This window comes from Ornithorhynchus anatinus, chromosome 3 (genome assembly GCF_004115215.2).
Source record: "Ornithorhynchus anatinus isolate Pmale09 chromosome 3, mOrnAna1.pri.v4, whole genome shotgun sequence".
Classification (NCBI taxonomy): Eukaryota; Metazoa; Chordata; class Mammalia; order Monotremata; family Ornithorhynchidae; genus Ornithorhynchus; species Ornithorhynchus anatinus.
This window is the reverse complement of record NC_041730.1, coordinates 122,849,242-122,872,025: the sequence shown is the minus strand read 5'-3', so window position 1 is coordinate 122,872,025 and position 22,784 is coordinate 122,849,242. Positions and strand designations below refer to the sequence as shown.

Below are 22,784 nucleotides of genomic sequence, written 5' to 3'. Positions count from 1 at the left end.
GTTAGTCTCCCCACTCTTGCTCTCTCCCATAATGCCAAATAGAATTTCCCAGCATGAAATGGTTTAAAAAAGTCATAATTGTGGTATTAATTAAGTTCTCACTATTTTCCCAACACGCTATTTAAGCATTGAGGTAGAGAATGAGAATGACATTAATCAGTCAGGGAGTATTTAAGCATCTCACTCTGGGCAGAGGGCTGTACTGGATGCCATGGCAGCAAAGGAAGCACAGATGGCCACTGTTCTCCTTCCAGGCTCATCTGACTCTAGCTGGGCTGGCTCAAGTGAAGAAGACAACTAAGAGCCACAGGGGGGCCACTGTGACCTTTGCCATCCCGTCTTTTGGGCTTGGGTTGGTCCCATCTTTTGAACTTGGGAAGCTGAGGGGATGGTCAGGAAGCAATTTTCTCTTGTTTCTCAGAATAACTAAACAGAAACCTTGCAGGAGACCCCATGCAGGGCCCGGGGTGGGGGAGGGCGGAGGTGGTGCGGAAAGAGGATGGAGAGGGGACTGGTCCATCACCTTTCCTCCCCATTGGCTAAGCCACCTTGGTCGGGGTCACAACCCAGAAGTTGAGACCTGGTGTCCTGGAATCAAGTACGGATCAGTTTTGAAAGGAAGAAGTCAAAAACCATAACTCGGGAAAAGAGTGGTGAAGGGAAGGGAGCCAAAGTTCCCCTTTGCCAGCCACCACACCTGCCAAAGTGGAGCAGCTACTGCTGCTGCCCAATTAGTTTATTTTCAAGGCTACCTTAACCACCCATGTAGTGGATGGTGCTGTTTCCCCATAGGCTTTTCATTGACTCCTTCATTGAGAAGTAGCTTGGCCTAGTGGAAAGAGCACAGACCTGGAAGTCAGAAGGACCTGGGGCAAATCACTTAAACCTCTCTGTGCCTCAGTTATCTCATCTGTAAAATGGGGACTGCGAGCCCCCTGTGGGACATGGACTGTGTCCAACCTGATTACCTTTGTATCCTCCCCAGAGCTTACAAGAGTTTCTGGTACATAGTAAGAGCTTAACAAATACCATAAAAAAAAATTGACGAGCTATTCATTGACAACCATGAAACATGGAAAACGCCACTTTCAGCACAAGCAATCCTGTCACAGCAAACCATTCGTCCAGATAATCCATATTCCAACTCCAACAGTGGCAAAACAGTATACTTGGAGGAACAATACAATGATTTCCCTCCTTGATAGTGATGATAAGCATTTAGTAGGTGCCCTAGGTAGGTACAAAATAATCAGATTGGACACAGTCCTTGTTTGTCCCAGGGCTCCCTGTCTAAGAGGGAGGGAGAACGGGTATTTTATCCACATTTTACAGATGGGGAAATTGAGACACGAGAAATTCAGTGACTTGTCCAAGGTGACCCAACAGACAAGTGGTGGGTTGGGACTAGGACCCAGGTCTCCTGACTCCCAGTCCTGTGCTCTTTCCACTAGCCATGCTGTCTCCCATTCAGTCCCTCTGCCTTAATATCCCAATTCCATGCTTAAAGATGTAATGTAATGTTGGTATTTGTTAAGCGCTTACTATGTGCCGAGCACTGTTCTAAGCGCTGGGGTAGACACAGGGGAATCAGGTTGTCCCACGTGGGGCTCACAGTCTTAATCCCCATTTTACAGATGAGGTAACTGAGGCACCGAGAAGTTAAGTGACTTGCCCAAAGTCACACAGCTGACAAGTGGTAGAGCCGGGGTTCGAACCCATGACCTCTGACTCCAAAGCCCGTGCTCTTTCCAGTGAGCCACGCTGCTTCTCTACAGATGTACCATCTGTCTTCCTCCTGCCCTATAAGAGCCCTTTATGGACTGCTCATCCATAACTTGATTCAAACTCTTCTTGAACGTACTGAGATTTTTAGGCCACACAACTTCATAGACTAAAGATACTGACTGCACCAAAAAGCATTTGGTGTTTGAACCCACTTCTTTGAATCCCACATCTCCTCAGTCCGGGGTCATGGGATTTGGGAAATGACGATTCTGTGTTTCTCTTCTGTCCTGGTTGTTTTTCATTTGCTTCTCTCTGCCCCACCTTTCATCTCTGCCATGCTCTTCATCAGGAGTGGCAATCAGAAGGTCATGCTGCAGAATTCCAGGGTTTGCAAGGAGCTAAACTGGGCCTTTGGTCCCTGGGCTCTTCTCAGATACATCCAGCATCCTGTTGACCTCTTTGGCGGCTCGCTCACACTGAATGGATGAGTTGAGGGAGCCATCCACTATGATTCTAAGATCTCTTTCTTGAGCCGGAATGGATGCTGCCACCCTAAGGGTGGGGATTAAATTTCCCAGCTGCACTTTTTTGTACTTGGTGCCCCTGAAGCTCATCTGGCCCTTCGACCCTATTCACCCCTCTTTACTGGAGCTTCTTGCCTGGTTTTTCTCTGTTGTCACTGGCAAATGCAAAGGTTTTATGGCAGGGGTCCTCTTTGGGGATGTTATGAAACCAGTCTTTTCATTCAGTAGTATTTATTGAGTGCTTACTATGTGCAGAACACTGTACTAAGCGCTTGAAATGAACAAGTCGGCAACAGATAGAGACCATCCCTGCCGTTTGACGGGCTTACAGTCTAATCGGGGGAGACGGACGGACAAGAACGATGGCAATAAATAGAGTCGAGGGGAAGAACATCTCGTAAAAACAATGGCGACTAAATAGAATCAAGGCGATGTACATTTCATTAACAAAATAAATAGGGTAATGAAAATATATACAGTTGAGCGGACGAGTACAGTGCTGAGGGGATGGGAAGGGAGAGGGGGAGGAGCAGAGGGAAAGGGGGAAAAGAGGGTTTAGCTGCGGAGAGGTGAAGGGGGGGTGGTAGAGGGAGTAGAGGGAGAAGGGGAGGTCAGTCTGGGAAGGCCTCTTGGAGGAGGTGAGTTTTAAGTAGGGTTTTGAAGAGGGGAAGAGAATCGGTTTGGCGGAGGTGAGGAGGGAGGGCGTTCCAGGACCGCGGGAGGACGTGGCCCAGGGGTCGACGGCGGGATGGGCAAGACTGAGGGACGGTGAGGAGATGGGCGGCGGAGGAGTGGAGCTTGCGGGGTGGGCGGTAGAAAGAGAGAAGGGAGGAGAGGTAGGAAGGGGCAAGGTGATGTAGAGCCTATTGCCACTATTCTTCTGAGGGATCATCACTGCTTGCTCTTCTTCCCCAAAAAAGTGCATTTCTTCATTCGCCATTTCTACATGGTTTTCTTGCCCACTGTTACTATCCAGTTTTCTGTCCAGTACTGAACACCAATCTTGTGTTTACTTTGTTCTTTGAGGGAAGGTTTTTTTGTTTTAAGGGTATTGGGATGGAACCTTAGAGCTTTTGAAAACTCTCAATCGATTTTGTGCCACGACACCCCTCTGACCCCCTCAAAAACTCCCACCCTCTGGCCCCGTGAAGGACTCCAGTGGACTATTGAGGGATGATTCCCCCCTAGAGCAGCATGCTTTCTTTCTTCCCCCCAGAAGACTGTGTATTTCTCTTGCTTTGCTGATCCTAACTTCATTATAGATTCTACCAGTTCATCAAAACTTCAGCCCTTGTGAGTTTTGTAAACTAAAAGTGGCTGGGGTTCTTATTATTATTAGTTGCATGAATAATACTAATGATTGTGGTGTTTATTAAGCAATTACTATGTGCCAAGCACTGTACTGAGTGCTGGAGTAGATACAAGATAATCAGGTCCCATATGGGGCTCACAGTCTAAGTAGAAGAGAATTGAATCCCCATTTCACAGATGAGGGAACTGAGGCACAAAGAAGTTTTAAGTGACTTGCCCAAGGACACAGCAAGTAAGTGGTGGATACTGGATTAGAACCCAGGTCCTCTGACTCCCAGGCCTATGTTCTTTCCACTAGGCCATGCTGCTTCCCCTCATTCCATTTGGTGGGTGGGGAATTCTGAGATTCCGGCAGGGAGGCAATCGGCTCTGGTCATGGAACCCCAGAACCCTGGCTCTCAATTTGGTAGACTGGCTTGTTTCCCTGGGCCCCAAAAAGAGCGCCTGGAGCCTCCTCTCCTAGTCGCGGAGTTGGTGGCTGAGCCCCTGTAAGGAAGAAGCAACTGCTCACTGGCACTGCTTTCTGGAAAGCACTTTGACTGCCCTTCCTGGGGTCCCTGAGAGGTCGTGGGCAGCTTCAAGTCCCTGCTTCACAGTCAGATCCCTGAGGCTTTTCTCAGGGACAGAACAAGATCAGGAACTTGCCAGCCTCAACTTTCCAAGCCCAGTCTTGGTTCCCAGAGCCATCCATCCTCCTCTTTCAGTCTCTGGCTTCCAACTCTTGCCAGCTGTGCCGTTCCATGTTTAAAAAAAGATTGCAGGGAGATTAGAGCTGCAGGAGAATGTTGGGGGAGGAGGTGGTCTTGGTTTGATCTTGCTTTGGTTATGGGTTGAAATCTCTCACCAGGCCTTCCGGGGGGTGATGTGAATGCTAGAGAGTGCCAGAGCAACTTGCCCTCGGTGGAGGCTACTTTGCCACACGTTGCTTGAATCATATCAACAGATACATTCCCCTTTGGGCTTAGATAAAGCGCTGGACTCTTCAGCCGCGAATAATTCTGTGGCATTTAGAAAGTTATAAGCGAGAGAAATTGAGGGTCGGAGAGCTGCAGTTAGGGTGAAGTCAACATTGCAGGAAGAGTGAATGTGGTGCGTGAGTAAATGCTGCTCAGAGAACCTAAATTTTACATTTGTCTTCATGAAGTTAGTTTTATGGATGAATTCATTGCAGTGAAGAAGGCCAAAGTGACTCCACCATTAATGAGGAAGAAGATATTTCTTCCCATGAGTTGGTGCCCCTCCTGGACCAGTTTCTAGCCCTGCACCTTGTTTTTCTATTCTGTTCTTCTTGCTCAGCCTGGGGAGGGTGGGTTGGTCTCCTTGTGAACTCTCTCCCCAAATCCCAATTAGACAAGGGCCAGCTTCAGATATTGTACTGCCCTGAAGTGGGAAAAAATTAGTCACACCTTCCCGTTCAACAAGATGCCATTATGTTACGCTGTGGGCATTACACCGGGTCTACAGAAGAGCATAATGTCATATGGGAGCCCTCCCGATTCTCCAGGGCAGCCATGACATTTTCTCCCCACTGTGCCGTCTCAACTTGATCTTTCTCATCCCAAGCCCCTGTTTGCACAGGAGCTCCTTCCAACTCAGAGAGGAGGAAGCTGGGAACTTCCAAATTCTCATCCCCTGCAGCCACCCTGTCTGACATTGCGCCCTGAGGCAGCTGCCTCACTGACTTACCATCTGGGGCCAACCTTGCTTTCAGAGGAACCTAAAAAGGAGACTGTGCTGGTGGGCTCAGGGCTGATGAGAGTGTTAATGGCAAAGCTTAGAGGAACAGAGCTCTTGGAAGGCAGGGAGGCATTTTCTTTGTTTTTTTTAATGGTACGCTCTAAACGCTTAATATGTGCCAAGCACTTTTCTAAGCACTGGGGTGAATAAAAGATATAATCAAGTCGGACACAGTCCGTGTCCCAAATGGGACTCACAGTCTAAGGAGGAGGGAGTAAAGTTTCCATTTTACAGATGAGGTAACTGAGGCAAAGAGAAATTAAGTCCCTGCCCAAGGACACAGAGCATACAACTGGCAGAGCTGGAATTAGAAGCCAGGTCCTCTGACCCCCAGGTCAGGGCAATTTTCCACTAGGCCGCACTGCTTCCAGTAGGCTTTTGTGGTGCCTCTCTGTGTGAAGGGCACTGACGCCAGCCGGGGGGCAGTTAAGAGCAAGAATCACTGCCCAGGTCTTCCTGTGGGTGCAAGGTGCAACACAGTGCAAGGTGCGTATTAACTTAGTCCTCAATTACCACTACTTCAAAGTCCAGAGGGCACAGAGTAAACAACACGCCTCTCTTTCTCTCTCTGTCCCTCTTTTTCTCTCTCCCCTCTCTTTCTCTGTCCCCTCTCTTTCTCTCATCCCTTTTCCATCCCCTACCTGCTCTGTCTTCTCCCTCTTTCCTATTCCCCCTCCTCCTTCCTTTTCCAACATTTGCAGTAAACCGATCCCCTTCTCGCTGCAGTGGGTTGAATTGCTCAGAGTCTCCAAACCGAGAGCGCAGTGACCATGGGGGGAGCACCACTCAGCTGTACACCAGCAACAACCTCTACACGCCTGACTACTCAGTCCACATCCTCAGTGATGTTCAGTTTGTGAAGGTAACCGTCAGGAGGACTCCCTGCTCCTCCTCCCTCAACCTCCCCTCACCCCGACCCCCTCCTCCCTAGCCCCTACCCTCCCACAGAACAGAGATGCAGGACAGATCCCAGAGGAAAATTGGGAGAAAGGGATGAGAGAGGCAACTTAGACTACCTCGGTAGGTGTGTAAACCCAAGTGGATCCGTGAGCCATTCTGCAAGATGGGTGGTGCCAAACACACTCACTGTGGGCAGGGAATGTGTCTGTTTATACTTATATTGTAATGGTAATTGTCGTATTTGCTGAGCACTCATATGTGCCAGACACTGTACTAAGCTCTAGAGTGGTACAAACAAATCGGATTGGATAACAGTCCCTATCCCCCTTGAGGTTTAGTCTCAATTCCCATTTCACAGATGAGATAACAGAAGTAAAGTGACTTGCCCATAGTCACAAAGCAGATGTGTCGGAGTCAGGATTAAAACCCATGACCTTCTGACTTCCAGGCCTGTGCTCCGTCCACTACGCCATGCTGTACTCTCCCAAGCACTCAGTAAGCACAATCGAATAAACGCCAGGGTGGATATTAACATTATTAGCAGCCCTTCCTTCTGGGTGATTTTCACCCCCCTTGGTGAGCACCCAGTTACCTTGACCCAGTACTCATTTGCCTCTGTTGTGCACATGGGGAAACTGAGGGACTGGCCTCAATTTCCTCGCTTGCAAATTGGGGAAAGGATTCATGCTCTCCCTCCTCCTTAGACTGTGAGCCCCATGTGGGACAAGGACTCTGTCCTAGTTGATTACCTTTTGTCTGTCCTAGGGCTTAGCTCATAAGTAAGCGCTTAATAAATGCCACTGTCACCGCTGTCATCTAAGGCAGGCCCCTTGTTCCTGGCCGTCAGTATCCGGGTAACAAACTAACAAGCGAGTCTTGGGTCAGGAAGCGCCTGGGACTAGGAGGGGTCCGTGCTGTGCCACCACTCACATTTGATTAGAATCTTTTTCAAGAGCATTATTACCCGAAAACCTTTTTTCATCTTTGCTTCCTTTTGAACCACTGCAATAGAATGAAAAGTATCCATGCTTTCGATTCCCATCAAGGGTAGAGAGAACAGGGAGGTCCCTTCCTGGATCGGGTGTGGGCACATCAACCTCCCCTTTCCCGCTGTTCCTCTCCACAATCTACAGGCTGTTTAGAATGTAGTCATGCACTTCTGGTTGGGGTAGAATAATAAAATTATCATGATTAATAATAACCATGATAATAATGGCATTTATTGAAGCATTTACTTAAGAAACAAGTGCTAGGGTAGATGCAAGGTAGATATCTCAGACCCAGTCCCTGTTCTTCATGGGGCTTACGCTCTAGGACTTAAGGAGAGCAGGTATCTTGTTCCCATTTTACAGGTGGTGAAACTGAAGCCCAGAGAGATTAAGTGACTTTCACAGGTGACCCAGTAGGTCAGTGGCAGAGCTGGGACTAGAACCCAGATCTCCCAACTCCCAGTCTCATGTTTTTTGCATTAAGCCATGCTGCCTTTTCCTTTTCCTCTTCACTTGGAGGTCAGGACTGATGGTAGGCCATGGGCATCTGCACCTCAGGTAAGCCTCCCCACTCACTCATACCTCCCTCTCCTCCCCTGTCCTCCCAGCAGCCACAGGAGAAGGGTACAATGGTATTTATTGAGCACTTACTATGTGCAAAGCACTGCACAAAAGTGCTTGGGAGAGTATAAGAAGAGTTGTCAGACATGTTCCCTGCCCAAAGTCTAGAACACTGTATTGTACTCTCCCAATCGCTAAGTACGGTGTTCTGCGCACCATGAGAGCTCAATAAATAAGATTGATTGATTGATTTGATTGACTAATCTGGCCAAGTCATAGCCATCACCTTAGGCCAGATTGGATGTTTCGGAGAATTACATAGGGTAGAGCTTGGTCCAAGAATCCTGTAGGTACCAAAGTTAGGTCAGGTCAGCACAGAGCCGATTCAAGATGCCTCCTGCGGCCCCTGCCTCACCAGCGATTAGGCAGCAGGGAGATGGAGAGAGAGGGCAGGCACTTAGGGACATTTGCCTGTTCTTTATATTTGGCTTTATCTATTCACCTACTGGGGGTGGAGGAGAGAGACAGGCTGAAGAGAAATGAGGCATTGTGCATTTCCTTTCCCTTAGAGTCAGGGCTGCTTCTACTGGAGCTGCCCATTTAAAGAGTCACCCAGTGACCCTTTAAAGGGGTCATGAGCTCTGTAACTTTGTCAGCTACATGCCAAGCCCTCTTTAAAAAAAATCGGGGATCCAAGAAGGATCACATCCTTAAATGTATCATGTCTGTGGTGCTTGGAGATGGGACAACTCCCTGATGTCTGGTCATGCAGGGCTCTCCTCCAGAGGACCAGAACCGCTCAGACAAGAGTGTGGATAAGGTGAGAGGCAGAAAGGAGCCAAGTCTGGGGCCAGAATGTCAATGATGACCTGGGACCTTGGCAAGAAAAGGAGCCCTGCCTAGGATGGGTTGACCAAGGGGCCTTGGAATTATATAGAATTTCAATTCAGAAGGAGAGCTAGCAGGAGGTTTCCCTCTTTGGTCCAGAGCCCCATTTGAAGAACCTACTAATTGGCCCTTGCTACCCCTGAACCACCATCAAAGGGATCCAAACAGGTGCCGATTGGCCTGCTGTTTTCTGGAGTTCCTGAGGGAAGCCATGGCAGTGGGGGCTCTGGGCCTGTGTCATTCCAACCCTATCCCTAGCCCAGTTCCTCAGGGAGAGCCCACAAGATGTTACCCCTCCCTGCAGGCCCCACACTTAGAAGCTCTGCCCAGTGCTCTGGCATCATGGGTGTTTGTCTGACCTACCAGGGGCAGCAGGAAGTCCAGCCCTAGCCAGCATCCCCAGTGGCCACTCTTCAGCCAGGTAGGAGTAATGGACACAGTTTATGAGATTTTCTTATATGTTGGAGCATTTAGAGGACTAATAGGATCTGGTATTGCAGTCAATACCTACCACAGACAATCCCTCAATCAATCGTATGGAGCAACTTCTCTGTGCAGAGAACTGTACTGCATGTGTGGGAGAGTACAACAAAGTAGACACAGTCCCTTCCCTCAAGGAGTTTCCAAACCTAACAGGGCACAAAAACAATAGTCATAAAGTAGCACCAGACTAATGAAGAAATGTAAGTCCTGTTGAGGGACTAGTTCATTCTAAGGACTTCAGACCGGCTGCTGCTGTTGCTGTCGTTGTTGAACCATTATGTATTAGCTACCGCTGGAAGCAGAATTGCAGTCATAACAGACTGTGTTATGCCTGAAGCATGAAATTCAGAGTGAGAGAAAGTGTTAGAACCTCTAGAGAGCAAGGATCACGGGCCGGGGGCGGGGGGGGGGGTCATTGCTTTCTAGTTAGCAGAATGGAAATTGTGACTTTACTTTTGCCCCACAGACTGAACAATTGAGATCAGGGCCAGTCAGTCTTACTTCCTTTCATTCAGGATGGTTCTTGGAGGAATAATAATGATGGTATTTGTTAAGCGCTTACTACGTGTCAAGCACTGTTCTAACCACTGGGGTGGATACAGGGTAATTAGGTTGTCCCATGTGGGACAGATGAAGTAACTGAGGCCCAGAGACGTTAAGCGACTTGCCCAGCAGACAAGTGGCGGAGCCGGGATTAGAACCCACGTCCTCTGACTCCCAAGCCCCGTGCTCTTTCCATTAAGCCATGCTGCTTGCTCCTGCTTGCTCCAAGAATCCCCAGGGAGCCCAGACTGCCAGGCATTCTCATAGTTGGTGGCCGCCAGAGTGGCTATCTGTTGAAGACACAAAGTGCTTGAGCCTGTTAGCCCCTGGGCCCAGGCACCCTGCTAATCCAGGACCGCTCTGAGGGCTCCTTCCCAAACAACTCTGGCAGGGAGGGTTTGGACCAGAATAGACCCAGGGACCTGAGAGCACCCTCTCCAGACTGGGCAAGCCCCAAATATTCCCAGGAAAATGGATGTGTTCCTGAATGCCAGTGGAACAGTTGTCTCCCCAAGCCTCATCCCTAACTGAAGCTCTAACCAGCTCAAGGACTAACTACCCACCTGGTTATCTGTGACCCCTTGCCTTGGTGCTGGCCTGGGCTCAAATCAGACTCCCAACATTTTTTCTCTGGTGAGGCAGGGGCCTTAGCAGTGCTGACAACCATTTATGCTAGGCTACTGGCAGCCCTGGCTTTTAAAATAAATTTTATCATTTAAAAGAGGTATCCATTCCAATCAATCAGTGATTTTTTAGAACACTCTACTAAACTCTTGGTAGAGTACAGTACAATAGAGTTGGTAGATGCAGTTGCTGCCCACATAGAGTGTACAGTCTAGACGAGCACAGCTGTTGTATAATCTCAGGGCAACCTCTTGTTGGCTTCCTGACTCCACCAAAGATGAAACTGTACTACATGGTGAACTTTGAACTTCACAGGAATTTCCACAGAAAACTGTAGGTTCCCATTAGCTCCAATCCAAGCACAAAATACATTGCAAAGGAAATGAAAAAAAAGTTTGTTAATGGTGAAACAGAAGGTAAATGGCAAGGAAAGCTAAGGGAGTGAAAAACTCAGTCCTCTCTTGACTGCTGAGGGGAGGTCTAGGTGCAGGGAATTATAGAATTACACATTTCAGTGTGGCAGCAAGACTTAACCTGAAAGAGATTAAGAGGTGGTTTATAGAGGAGGAAGAGGAGGAGAAGAAGAAATCTTGGTATCAGGAGTGGAGAAGGCAGCTTGGAGTCTATCTCCCTTTCCTCCAGCCTGTTCAGGCTAATCAGACAAACCACCAGCCCACCTCAGTCATCCCTGGGCTTTGGTCCAGGCTTTAAACAATCCCTGAGAAATTACTCTGTTTGAGCCATCCCCTTTTCTGAGGGCCCTGGAGGTTTCCAAAGGTGTTAGGGTATCGTGTGAATACCACCTAACTGTGTAAAAGATCTTGGTGATCTTTGCTAAGGTAACCCAAGGTAGAGTAGAGTGATAGCCAGGTCTTCTGTATTTTACAGACTTTGTCAAAAGGAAGAAATGATCAGAGCAGTAAATGGGGGCATCTTGTCCCTAATTTCCACAGATAATTATGTTTCTAGATTTCCACATTGCCTTTTTTCTATTCTGATGATTTTGGGGATCAGTGAAATCTATACCCTATGATCAAAGTCACCTTCCATCCAGCATGCCCTAGACAGTTCCTCATTCTGCATCTTTCCCATCAATCCTGATTGACACCCAGCGGAGGGCCAGCAAATCTGAAAAAGGCCCAAGTTCTGGCAAGGTGAGAAGAGGTATTTTAGGGAATTAGCTTGAAGTTAGGCTTCAGCAGCAGAAAGGTAATTTCAAATTGAAGAGCAGCAAAGCCTCCCTCTCCACATGGCCAGCATTCCCACCTCTTCCTGTTTCTGAAAAGATTGGCCTTTGGCCAGGAAGCTGCTGTGCTTGACCATCGCCATTAGACACTTCCTTTTCCTACTTTTGCCTTTGCTTCTGCTAATGCTGAGTTCGAGGGCTTGAGTGAGACAGTATGGATGTGTGTGTGGGAGAGAGAGAGTCAATGTAGGGGTCGGTGGAGCGGGAGTCTGCAAGTGTCTGAGTGTGACTGTGTCAATTTGTATGTTATTGTGTAGGAGAGTAAGTTTGGGAGTTTACCTGTGGGAGTCTTTGTGTGTATGAGTTTATATATGATGCCTGTGTTTGTGTGAGTTTGTGTGTGAGTGAATCTGCCTCCCTTTACTGTTGCCCCGATCAGCCACAGACCCCCTGGGGTCTTTGAGCTCAAAGATCCCAAGCCCTTGAGGGCTGGGAAACCTGGCCAGTTTAGGAATACGTAGGGTGAGCTCGTACTTTGACAAATTTCACAAAACAGTTGTGCCCTTGCCAGTCAGAACCACACCAGCTAAATTTACTCCCACACCCAAATCCTGAGTCAAACCCCCTCTGCTTGCCTCTCAAAAAGCCACAGTTGACGTTGGAAACTGATGTGGCCCTGTGTGACTTGCCCAATCTGTGTTTTGCTGGCATTCCTTCTGCTGCTGTGCCAGGGAAGGAGCAGGTTTGCAGGGGTGGCAGAGGTAATGGAAATAATTCTGCTCCCAGACTTCCCTCCACCATCCCCCCCTCACCCCAGCTACCCAGTGCCTTTCCCCAGAGTCAAAATGGATCTCTTGGCACCTTGTCCTAGCCACAAGGAATCAGCTCCTCTGTGGAGTGGGTGGGATAGCCGGACGTGGTGCTGTGCCCATCTTTGCCCACGTGAGCTGCTTTCTGTCCTTCCTGAACCTCAGCATTCTTGGCAAACGTTCCTAGGAAAGTACTTTCATCTGGGAATGTGACTCAGCTCAGAGCCCTGGCCACATTCGGAGCAAACCCAGGACCTAAGTGCAAACTGGTCCTCTGTGCTCGGGCCCCTACAAGAGGCGGGGGGAGTGTGCCATTTGTGGCTTTAAAGGTGCTTCCCTAAACAAAACCCCCACATAGGACCCAATTTGTGGTGGTCAGGTGCAATAGCCACACCCCAGGCTCTCTTTGCCCACCTGAGCCGCCTCGGCCTCTGTCTGCTCTTTCCCAGATCACCCGGCAGCAGTACCAGAATGCCCTGACCGCTTGTCGCATGGACAACTCGCCCCAGTCCCCCGATGCAGAGGCCTTCACCAACGGGGACTCCACGAAGGCCTCGACGGTCCGGGGGACACCACAGACCCCCAAGGACGAGCCTGCCGCCACCCTCCTGAATGAGAGGAGCAGCTATCAATGTGAGTCCCCATGCCGGATCTGGGTGTGAAGGGGCGAACTACTTAACCTCTTCTTCCAGCCACTCCAGCACCCTGCTCCTTGGACGGCCCCACCCGATTCTCTGACGCAGATGGGTGGGGGCCTACTCTCTCTCCTGCAGGCAGCCGATCAGATGGACTGAGGAGCCCCAGCGAAGCGGGCTACCTGAGGATGGAGGAGGTCCCCTTCATCCAAGAGGAGCTGGCTGACAACGAGGAGAATGGAAAACGGCAGTGTTTGCTGCCCACGGCCCCTGCCTCAGAGAGGACAGGTCAGGAGCGGCCAGCCGGAAGTGGGGTATTCGGGGAGGAGGGATGGTGAGGGAAGAGGGTAACCTGCCTTGTCTTGCCTCTTTTTCTCCCCTATCTTGGTGTCTCGGGGCATCATCTAGACAGGCCATGGACATAGAACCACCCCAGCTCTCATTTGCAAATGTTCACCTGTTTTCTCCTCGTGGTTTGGAGGTACCTGCAGGTCAAGACTTGAGGCAGAGGTTGGGTCTTAGAGGAGTACTTTCACTGCCTTTGGCCAGCTCCATATCCACAGACCTGGCTAACTAAGGAGGAATGATGGGTAGGACCTCCCCGCCCCGATTGCCCTCCCTTCCAAGCCACCTCCCTTTCCCCTAAACTTCCTGCCAGCTGGGGGCTGGGAGATGATCTTGAGGAGTCTTTCATGAAAAGGCAGTGTTGCCTAGAAGACAGAGCATGGGCCTGCAAGTAGAAGGACCTGGGTTCTAATCCTGGCTCGGCCACTCATCTGTTGTGTGACCTTGGGCAAATCACTTCACTTCTCTGTGCCTCAGTAACCTCATCTTTAAAATAGAGATTAAAACTGTGAGCCCTATGAGACCTAACTTGCTCCCTTTGCTCTTCCCCCTCGCAGCTATATAGCACTAATGTACATATCTGTAATTTTATTTATTTGTATTGATGTCTGTCTCCCCAACCCCAGCCCCCAAAGACTGTAAATTTGCTGTGGGCAGGGAATGTCACTGTTTATTGTTGTGCTGTACTTTCCCAATTAATACAGTGCTCTGCACACAGTAAGAGCTCAATACATACGATTGAATGAATGAATGAATGTGGGATAGGGACTATGACAAAACCAATTATCTTGTAACCATCCCAGCACATAGTACAGTGATTGGCACAAAGTAAGTGCTTAACAAATACCAAAATTATTATTATTGTAATTATTATTTCCATCTTGAAAGCGAGTGTTCTGAGCAAGACCCATTGTTCCTCAGGCCCTGTCAAGCAATGGTAGTTGTAGAAACAGCGTGGCTCAGTGGAAAGAGCACGGGCTTTGGAGTCAGAGGTCATGGGTTCAAATCCTGGCTCTGCCACTTGTCAGCTGTGTAATTGTGGGCAAGTCACTTAACTTCTCTGTGCCTCAGTTACCTCATCTGTAAAATGGGGATTAAGACTGTGAACCCCACGTGGGACAACCTGATTCCCCTGTGTCTACCCCAGCGCTTAGAACAGTGCTCTGCAATATAGTAAGCACTTAACAAATACCAACATTATTATTAATAGAGTAGTGGTGGTATTTTTTGAGCACCTGTTGAGTGCAGTAAACTGTACTAAGCAACGTGGCTCAGTGAAAAGAGCCCGGGCTTGGGAGTCAGAGGTCATGGGTTCTAATACCGGCTCTGCCACTTATCATCTGTGTGACTGTGGGCGAGTCACTTCACTTCTCTGTGCCTCAGTTCCCTCAACTGTAAAATGGGGATTCAGACTGTGAGCCTCACGAGGGACAACCTGATGATCCTGTATCTCCCCCAGTGCTTAGATCAGTGCTCTGCACATAGTAAGAGCTTAACAAATACCAGCATTATTATTACTAAGCAATTGGGAAAGTACAACAGAAGTTCAAGACACATTTCCTGACTGTGATGGGCTTATAGCCTAATGGGAGAGGCAGACATAAATCCTAGTTCACTGCTAAAGACCCTCCCATCCCCTGCACCCTCCATCCCCTTCCCTCAGGCCCCTGGCCCCATTTGATACAGAAGCCCACCCTCCATCTTCCAGGATTCCCCCAACCCAAACTCAACTGAGTTGAGGTAGGTCTACAGTGTTCAGGCTCCTCAGAGAACTCCTTTCTCTGCAGCTAACAAGAGCATTCCCTCACTGAGGATTCAAGTGGACTCTGAGGCTCTTCTGTACCTTTGATTATTGCAAGGAGCTTTTGGAGCTCAAAGGAGAAACCCGGAAAAATAGACCAAGGAGCCTGTTACCCTAGCTAAAGATTCCACTAGCTCTATTATAGCACTGCGGCCTAGTTGAATCATTACAGGCTCGAGAGGCTTAGTGGATAAAGCACAGACCTGGGATAGCTTAGTGGATAGAGCATGGGCTGGGGAGTCAGAAGGACGTGGGCTCTAATCCTGGCTCTGCCATGTATCTGATGTGTGACCTTGGGCAAGTCACGCCTATGCCTTAGTTTCCTGATCTGTAAAATAAGGAGTAAATACCTACTCTTCCTCCCCATTAGACTTGTGAGCCCCAAGGGGAAAAGGCACTGTGGGTGGTCTCATATTGTAGTAATAATAATGGCATTTGTTAAACACTTACTATGTGCCAAGCACTGTTCTAAGCGCCTCGGTGTTTAGTACAGGGCTTGGCACATAGAAAGTGCTTAACAAATTCCACAGTCATTGTTATTTCTCTCCCAAGCATATAGTAAATGCTTAACACATGGCACAATTATTAAGCTCTTTGTGGGCAGGGATCATATCTAGCAACTCTATCGTATCATACTCTCCCAAGCACCCAGTACAGTCCTTGGCACCCAGTAAATACTTGATAAGTACCTTTGATTGATTGATAAGCACAGAGTTGGTGCTCAATAAATACAATTGATTGATTAGAGGTCTCTGGATGAGAGGTAATAATAATGTTGGTATTTGTTAAGCGTTTACGATGGGCAGAGCACTGTTCTAAGCGCTGGGGGAGATACAGGGTAATCAGGTTGTCCCACGTGAGGCTCACAGTTAATCCCCATTTTACAGATGAGGTCACTGAGGCCCAGAGAAGTGAAGTGACTTGCCCACAGTCACACAGCTGACAAGTGGCAGAGCTGGGAGTTGAACCCATGACCTCTGACTCCCAAGCCCGGGCTCTTTCCACTGAGCCAGACTGTGTGCCAGCACAGCTGACTGCTGACCCCACAGGCCTGAAGGATAACTCTAGGAAAGTAGTTCACGTCTAAAGTCTTCTACGTGGCAGCTGCTATGCAGAAGAGAATAGCCTTCTGCCTACTTAGGATCTCACCAGGAAAAGATGCCCTCTTGACCAGACTTTCATTGCCTTCAGTGGTTTATGACAGGCAGTGAAGGTGATTATTTTTGACTTATTTTGGGATGATTCTCATCTGACTAGGGAGATCTTTTGCTTCCTGATTACTGCTTAAGACCACTGCCTCAAATGCCCCCCTCTTAACCCCTCAGCCACCTAAACTTTTAGCCAAAAATGTTAGCTCTGTCTCATTTCATCAGGCAGTCAGCTTGGTTCTTGCCGGGTTCTTGCAGCCCTAGAAGACTGTAACTTCCTCGAAGACAGGGATCGTGTCTACTGACATTATTGTTTTATATTTTCCCAAGCGCTTAAGATTGTGCTGTGCACACAGTAAGTGCTCAGTAAATACCATTGTTGATTGATTGATTGATTGAAAGATTGAAATGAACTTTTTCCTCCCACCGATCTATCCCTCTGGTCCCAGCTGGTGAATCTTGTAACATCACCCTGGACTCCGACGCTCCAAACGTGGACCTTATGACCAGTCCCTCGGGGAGTAATTTCGAGGAAACTCTGGGCAAGAAGCTGCTGAGAACACTGAGTGAGTAGACCCCCACCCCCTCAGCCCGCTGATGGATGGAAAGGTCAGAAGGAGCTCCCCAGCCTCCTGGGGAACCCTTGTTGGTGGTGGAGGAGACCAGAAGACAGTTGGGGTTTCACCTGGGACCTGCCGGTATTAGACTGCCCTGCGGCAGCAATGGTCTGGGCATGGCCATGTCCAGTGGGTAGCCAACAGCCACTAGCAGTCACTATAAAGAGAAATGTCAAATAGATAAGCAAGATGAGAAAGGATGTGGTTAGGCACAGAACCAGAGGAACAGGTGGTCGCCCCCATCCTCCTCCCCCAGGCCCATTGCAGAGACAGAAGTGAAAATGGACAGTTTTCCCCTCCTTCCATCATCCTCAGGCCTGGTACTTAGGCTATCTAGGAGACACAGTTCACAGGCACTCCTGACCAGCTCCAAGGTCACCCTATCTGCTGAATAACTCCTAAGGAGGTGGAAACCTGGAGGTAGGGGGTTTTAGCGGTTTTAGCTGGATGTAGGGGGTTTTAGTGCACACACACTCCACATTCAGACTTTGCCCTGTGGACCCCTTAAGTACCCTTAACACCAGTATTTCCCACCCTGTGTCTCTGCTCTTAAATGATGAATAGGCCTGGGCCTTGCCTCAGGCCAGAGTTCCCAGGGAAAGGGCTCTGTGCCTCTCAGAAGAGATGTTTAAGTCACAGGTTCCTGACACTCAGCTTTCAGAGCGGGACCTCTCCCAGCATTCAGAACTGGCCTGTGAGGTGTTCGTCTAGGGTGAACAGAGGTTTCTCTGGGTATTAAAGTCCAGTTTTGGGGTCTTCATGGGGTCCTTCAGTATATCATCCCCTTTCGTGGTGACTACGTGGGCAGTTCAAATACCCACAGCCATTCACACACACACAGACTCCTTAGGGACAGTCTACCCTGGGCATCTAGAGGATCACACAGGGAACTTTATCATTGGCCTTGTTGGCCCACAGATGAGATCCCTTCCTCCCCTGGGTCCCCTCAGATTTAACTTGGTGCCTGCGAGGCTGAGAGTAGCAATCAGTTCTTCATTCAGTCATATTTACTGAGTGCTTACTGTGTGCAGAGCACTGTACTAAGCACTTGGGAGAGTGCAACCACTTTAGTTCTCTGTGCCTCAGTTACCTCGACTGTAAAATGGGGAGTAAGATTATGAGACCCATGTGGGACAGGGACTGTGTCCAACCTGATTAGCTTGTATCTACCTCAGTGCTTAGTACAGTGCCTTCCACATAGTAAGTGCTTAACAAATACCACAGTTATTATTATTACAATATAACAGAGTTGGCAGACGTTTCCCTGCCCATAATGAGTTTACAGTCTAGAGGGAGAAACAGCAGAATCCTGGGCTCTACTATGGAGCGAAGCCGACCCACCTAAGCAGGACCCTGGGTTGGGAGATTGTTGAGCAAGGTGATGATGAATGAGGACAACAGTTCAGTGACTTGTGTTTGCCTGAGTCATCCCGGCTCTTAAGCTGGTCAACTGTGTGACCTTGGGCAAGTCACTTAACTTCTCTGTGCCTCAGTTACCTCATCTGTCAAGTGGGGATTAAAACTGTGAGCCCCATGTGAGACAACCTGATCACCTTGTATCCCCCAGCACTTAGAACAGTGCTTTGCACATAGTAAGCGCTTAATAAATACCACAATTTATTTATTTATTTTTATTTATCTCAAGACAAATGAAAGGATTTTTCACCCCCTTTATTTTGGATAGATTGGTACTAGTGGATAGGACAGGAAACCAGGAGTCAAGAGACCTGGGTTATAGTCTAGTTCTGCCGCAGACCTGCTGAGTGACCTTAGGTAAGTGCCTTAGTCTCTCTGTGCCTCAGTTTCTTCATATGTAAAATGGGGATAAAATGCCTACACTCTCTACCTTTTAGACTGTGAGCTCCATCCATCACAAGTAATGCTTAGTAAGCATCACAGTTATTACTGTTGCCTCTCTAGCAACTGGTAACTTTATCACTGGATTATCCCCTGGTAATATTGGGTAGTATTCCTGGTGGAAGATATAGGTGCCCAGTTCAGTCTGAGTGAATTAAGTGTTTGTTTGAATTCATAACATACTAGGGTAGCTCACCCAAGCCCCATAATAATAATGTTGGTATTTGTTAAGCGCTTACCATGTGCAGAGCACTGTTCTAAGCGCTGGGGTAGATACAGGGCGATCAGATTGTCCCACGTGAGGCTCACAGTTAATCCCCATTTTACAGATGAGGGAACTGAGGCACAGAGAAGTGAAGTGACTTGCCCACAGTCACACAGCTGACAAGTGGCAGAGCCGGGAGTCGAACTCATGACCTCTGACTCCGAAGCCCAGGCTCTTTTCCACCGAGCCACACTGTTATGTAAATATTTTTGGACTCTACTATTTCCCCTATCCCCATTCTACTTTAATGCCTATCTCTTCCTGTAAATTACAAGCTCCTGGTGGGCAGGGATTGCATCTACCAACCCTATTGTATTGTACTTTCCCAAGCACTGCACATATCAGCTCGCAATAAATACCACTGGTGGATTAAGATAATCCAAACTCGCCTCCAAAGCAAATGGAAGGATGCTGGCAAGCCGTCTGTTTGGCCTAGGTGGGTGGCCCTGGAGATGAACAAGCTTTAGCTTTGACAGGTCTTTTACAGCTCTCACTTCCTAGCAGGCAATGATTTCATTTGTCTTTGCAGTTTGGGCTTCTCCCAGAGCTCTCAGCTGAGTGCGGGGTTCAAATACAGTCTGAGGGGCAGCTGAACAATAATAATCATAATGATGGTATTTGCCAAGCACTTACTATGTGCCAAGCACTGTTCTAAGCACTGGGGTAGATACAAGGCAATCAGGTTGTCCCACATGGGGCTTACAGTCTAAATCCCCATTTTACAGATGAGGGAACTGAGGCACAGAGAAGCTAAGTGATTTGCCCAAGGTCACACAGCAGACAAGTGGCGGAGCCGGGATTAGAACCCATGACCTCTTACTCCCAAGCCCGGGCTCTTTCCACTAAGCCATTCTGTTGGCTTTCCCATTTACAGCCCCACTTTAGCGAGGCCACCTACTCCCATTTCCTTTGGACAGGCTGAGCTTTCCAAGCTCTCCATCTAAATCCTCCTCCTACTAGATTATAAACTCCTCGAGGGCAGGGACCATGTCTACTAACTCGATTGTATTTTGCCAAACGTTTAGTGCAGTGCTCTACGAAGAGTAAGTGCTCAGTAAATATCACTGACTGATTACAAACTGAGCCTACACCCTATTTCTCTCATGCAGTTCCCACCTTAAACCCCTCCCCCAAAACATCTAGATCCCAGACCCCTGTCGGAATCGCCGAGGGGTGGTTAGGGGAGGGAAGAGGAGTTTACAAGCAGGATATTGAGCAGGCAATGTCTTTTCAGGTGGTCGAAAGAGAAAGCGGTCATCTGAGGGAGAACGGACGCCTGAGGAAAATTCCAATTTGACCCCTCTCATCACCTGACAGGAAGCAGGAGGGAGCAGGGGCCGGAGATGTGAACGACCAGGATTCTGATGCTGCTCCTTGGGGGTTGGCCTCTCCATCGCTCGCTCCATCCCAGAGGCCGGCCCCTGGCACCAGAGACACTCGCTTGCTTTTCCTCTTCATGTTTCCATCCCCACCTGTCAGATCGATAGCCCACCTCTCTCAGCAACAATGTGGCCCAAAACCCTGCTGATGTAAACCACCACCAATGGAGACGCTCCAGCAGTGATTCGGAAGGAGCTTGCCAAGAGTGACCAGAGACTTACCTCTCCCTGCTTGTTCCACGTCCTTGGATCCGGCAGGAGACAATAGATGAGCAAGAGTATGGGCATCGGAGTCTCCTTTCCTCGTCCTTGTGGGATGAAGAGCGACTGATGCCGCCACTCCACCCCCTGCACGTGACCCAGCACCCGGGCTACCCCTGGACTAACAGTGCCCTGGAGGTGGGTGACGTCTCTGGCCCAGCAGATGGAATTAGGCTATACCTGGGCCCAAACCAAGTTGGGTGACCCAGCATTTGTTCTGTCCAGGTCTCTTGCAAAGCAAGATTTGGGCTGGTAGAGGAGCTGGGGATCTGAATTGAGGTGAAGAAGCTGTGATGTGGATCTCAGAGGAGAAGAGGGCAGGGGGACCACACCTTCCATTCATCCTGCCCACCCTCAGGGCACGTGGACCCCCAGCTGGTCACTTCGCACGGGGCAGAGCGAGGCAGATAGTGGGTTAGAGCCAAGGATGGAAGTTCACGTTTCCTTTAAAGCGCCTTTTCGGCTGTTGATGAGTTTTGCCATTTGTAAACCAAAGAGAGCCAAGTGGACCGCAAGGGAAGGCGGAATGTGCCTGTTACCCCCTCACGTGGGGCAGCCTGAGCTGGCTGAGTCACATGGGCAGAAGTAATGGAAAGCCCTTCTCCCTCCCTCCCTCCTTCCCAACCCCTGCCCCAATACCCATATTCCCCTGGTCCGAGGGATGGGACCAGGGTGGAGGAGAAAGGTGGTGGAAGTCAAGCTGTCCAACTCGAATCACTGTGGAGTCAGGAGGCGGCACTGACAGCAGGAACAAACCCCAGCTAGAGAGCTGTGGCCCAGCCCAATATAAACCCGTCCCTTTCACGCATGGCCTAAAGCCTAGCGATGCATGAGTGTGCGCTGACCCTCAGACCACCTCGCCCATTGTCAGTCACTTACCTGGCATTTGGGGCCAGTAGCCAAGCAGCAGCTCTGCACCCCTCACAGGGGGCAAAGCCAACCGCCCCCTTAGGCAGAGACCTGTAATCAGCTGCTTTCGCCCGGCCCCCACCCCTGCACGGGGAACCGTGGGGCGGGAGGTGCCCTCCCCTGCTTCCAGCAGTTCTCCCTGCCCAAGGGGCCCCGGGGTTCAGCTCAGGGCTCTTTTCTCTCGCTTTCACCCCCTGGCTCAGCCAACTGAGGAGCAGCCTAGCTCCTCCTTCATGGATTTTTCTTCAGGGACAAACTGTGGGGTGAGGATTTTAGATAAAGTATTTCTGAAGGTTCAAACCAATGTAAATAGTTTTTAAATAAAAGGCAAATGCGTTTCCCTGGAATGCTGGCAATTCTTTTGGGCAACAAGGGTGGCCACCAAGACCAGGGGATGGAGAGGAGCCATCACCTCCTGGAAAGGAGCCCTTCCCTCTCCTAGACCCAGTGCCCTGGGACTAGGCCCTTAGCCTGGTTCTCTATTCCCTGGTCCAGAAATGGGAGTCAGGCAGGGAAATAAGCGCAGTGGATAATTACGGGCCTAGGAGTCAGAAGGTCATGGGTACTAATCCTGCCTTTGCCACTTGTCTGCTATGTGGCCTTGGGCAAATCACTTAACTTCTCTGGGCCTCAGTTACCGCATCTGTAAAATGGGGATTAAGACTGTGAGCCCCACGCAGGACAGGGACTGTATCCAACCTCATCTGTTTATATCCACCCCTCTCCCCACATCCCTGAGGAACTGCATTAGCAAAGCAACTCCCACCTCCACTCTTACCAAAGCTATGACAGAGACTCCAGGGTAAGAAGAAGGGGAGCACACACCCGTATGCTCTCAGGAAGCCTGGCTAGGGAGAATCAAGGCCTGGGAACCTTCTAGATTGCTCCGCTCCAGGTTCACAAGTGCCTTAAAGTGGCCCAGGTTTCTCCTCCTGAGGCTGGAAAGAACCCTGGACCCCACCCAGGGCTCGACCTGTAAAAGAGACCAGGAACTTGGACTGAAATTTTTCCTCCAGAGGCCAATAGAGTGATTTCTCCTAATCTAACTGCAGAATCCCCAGCCCCTTTTTAGGGGTACAGGACTTCCAATCCTCTGACGAGGGACTGGTTCTAAGTTTCCATAAAATTAGAACTAACCTCCCACACCAGCTCCTCTGCCCCTTCCCCGTGGACTGCTAAGGCCGACAGTCAATCCTTCTGTCCCTGCCAGAATTTAATCGATTAGCGAGAAGCCAGTCCTGGTGACAAATTCCCTTGCCACAGATTCAACCTGACTCAGTTTGACCT

General features: G+C 49.3%; 1 protein-coding gene across 1 annotated transcript in view; it reads left to right on the top strand.

Annotated features, from left to right (window-relative positions):
* The window catches only part of CNNM1 (cyclin and CBS domain divalent metal cation transport mediator 1), a 74,027-nt gene extending 52,183 nt beyond the window's left edge, over positions 1-21,844 (top strand). Inside the window, exons 8-12 of the mRNA XM_029059887.1 lie at positions 5,999-6,159; positions 12,730-12,913; positions 13,054-13,203; positions 16,659-16,775; positions 20,183-21,844. Of these exons, the coding sequence (XP_028915720.1) occupies positions 5,999-6,159; positions 12,730-12,913; positions 13,054-13,203; positions 16,659-16,775; positions 20,183-20,262 (692 nt within the window). The 3' untranslated portion in view covers positions 20,263-21,844. The remainder of the gene's footprint in view (positions 1-5,998; positions 6,160-12,729; positions 12,914-13,053; positions 13,204-16,658; positions 16,776-20,182) is intronic.
* The last annotated feature ends 940 nt before the right edge of the window (positions 21,845-22,784 follow it).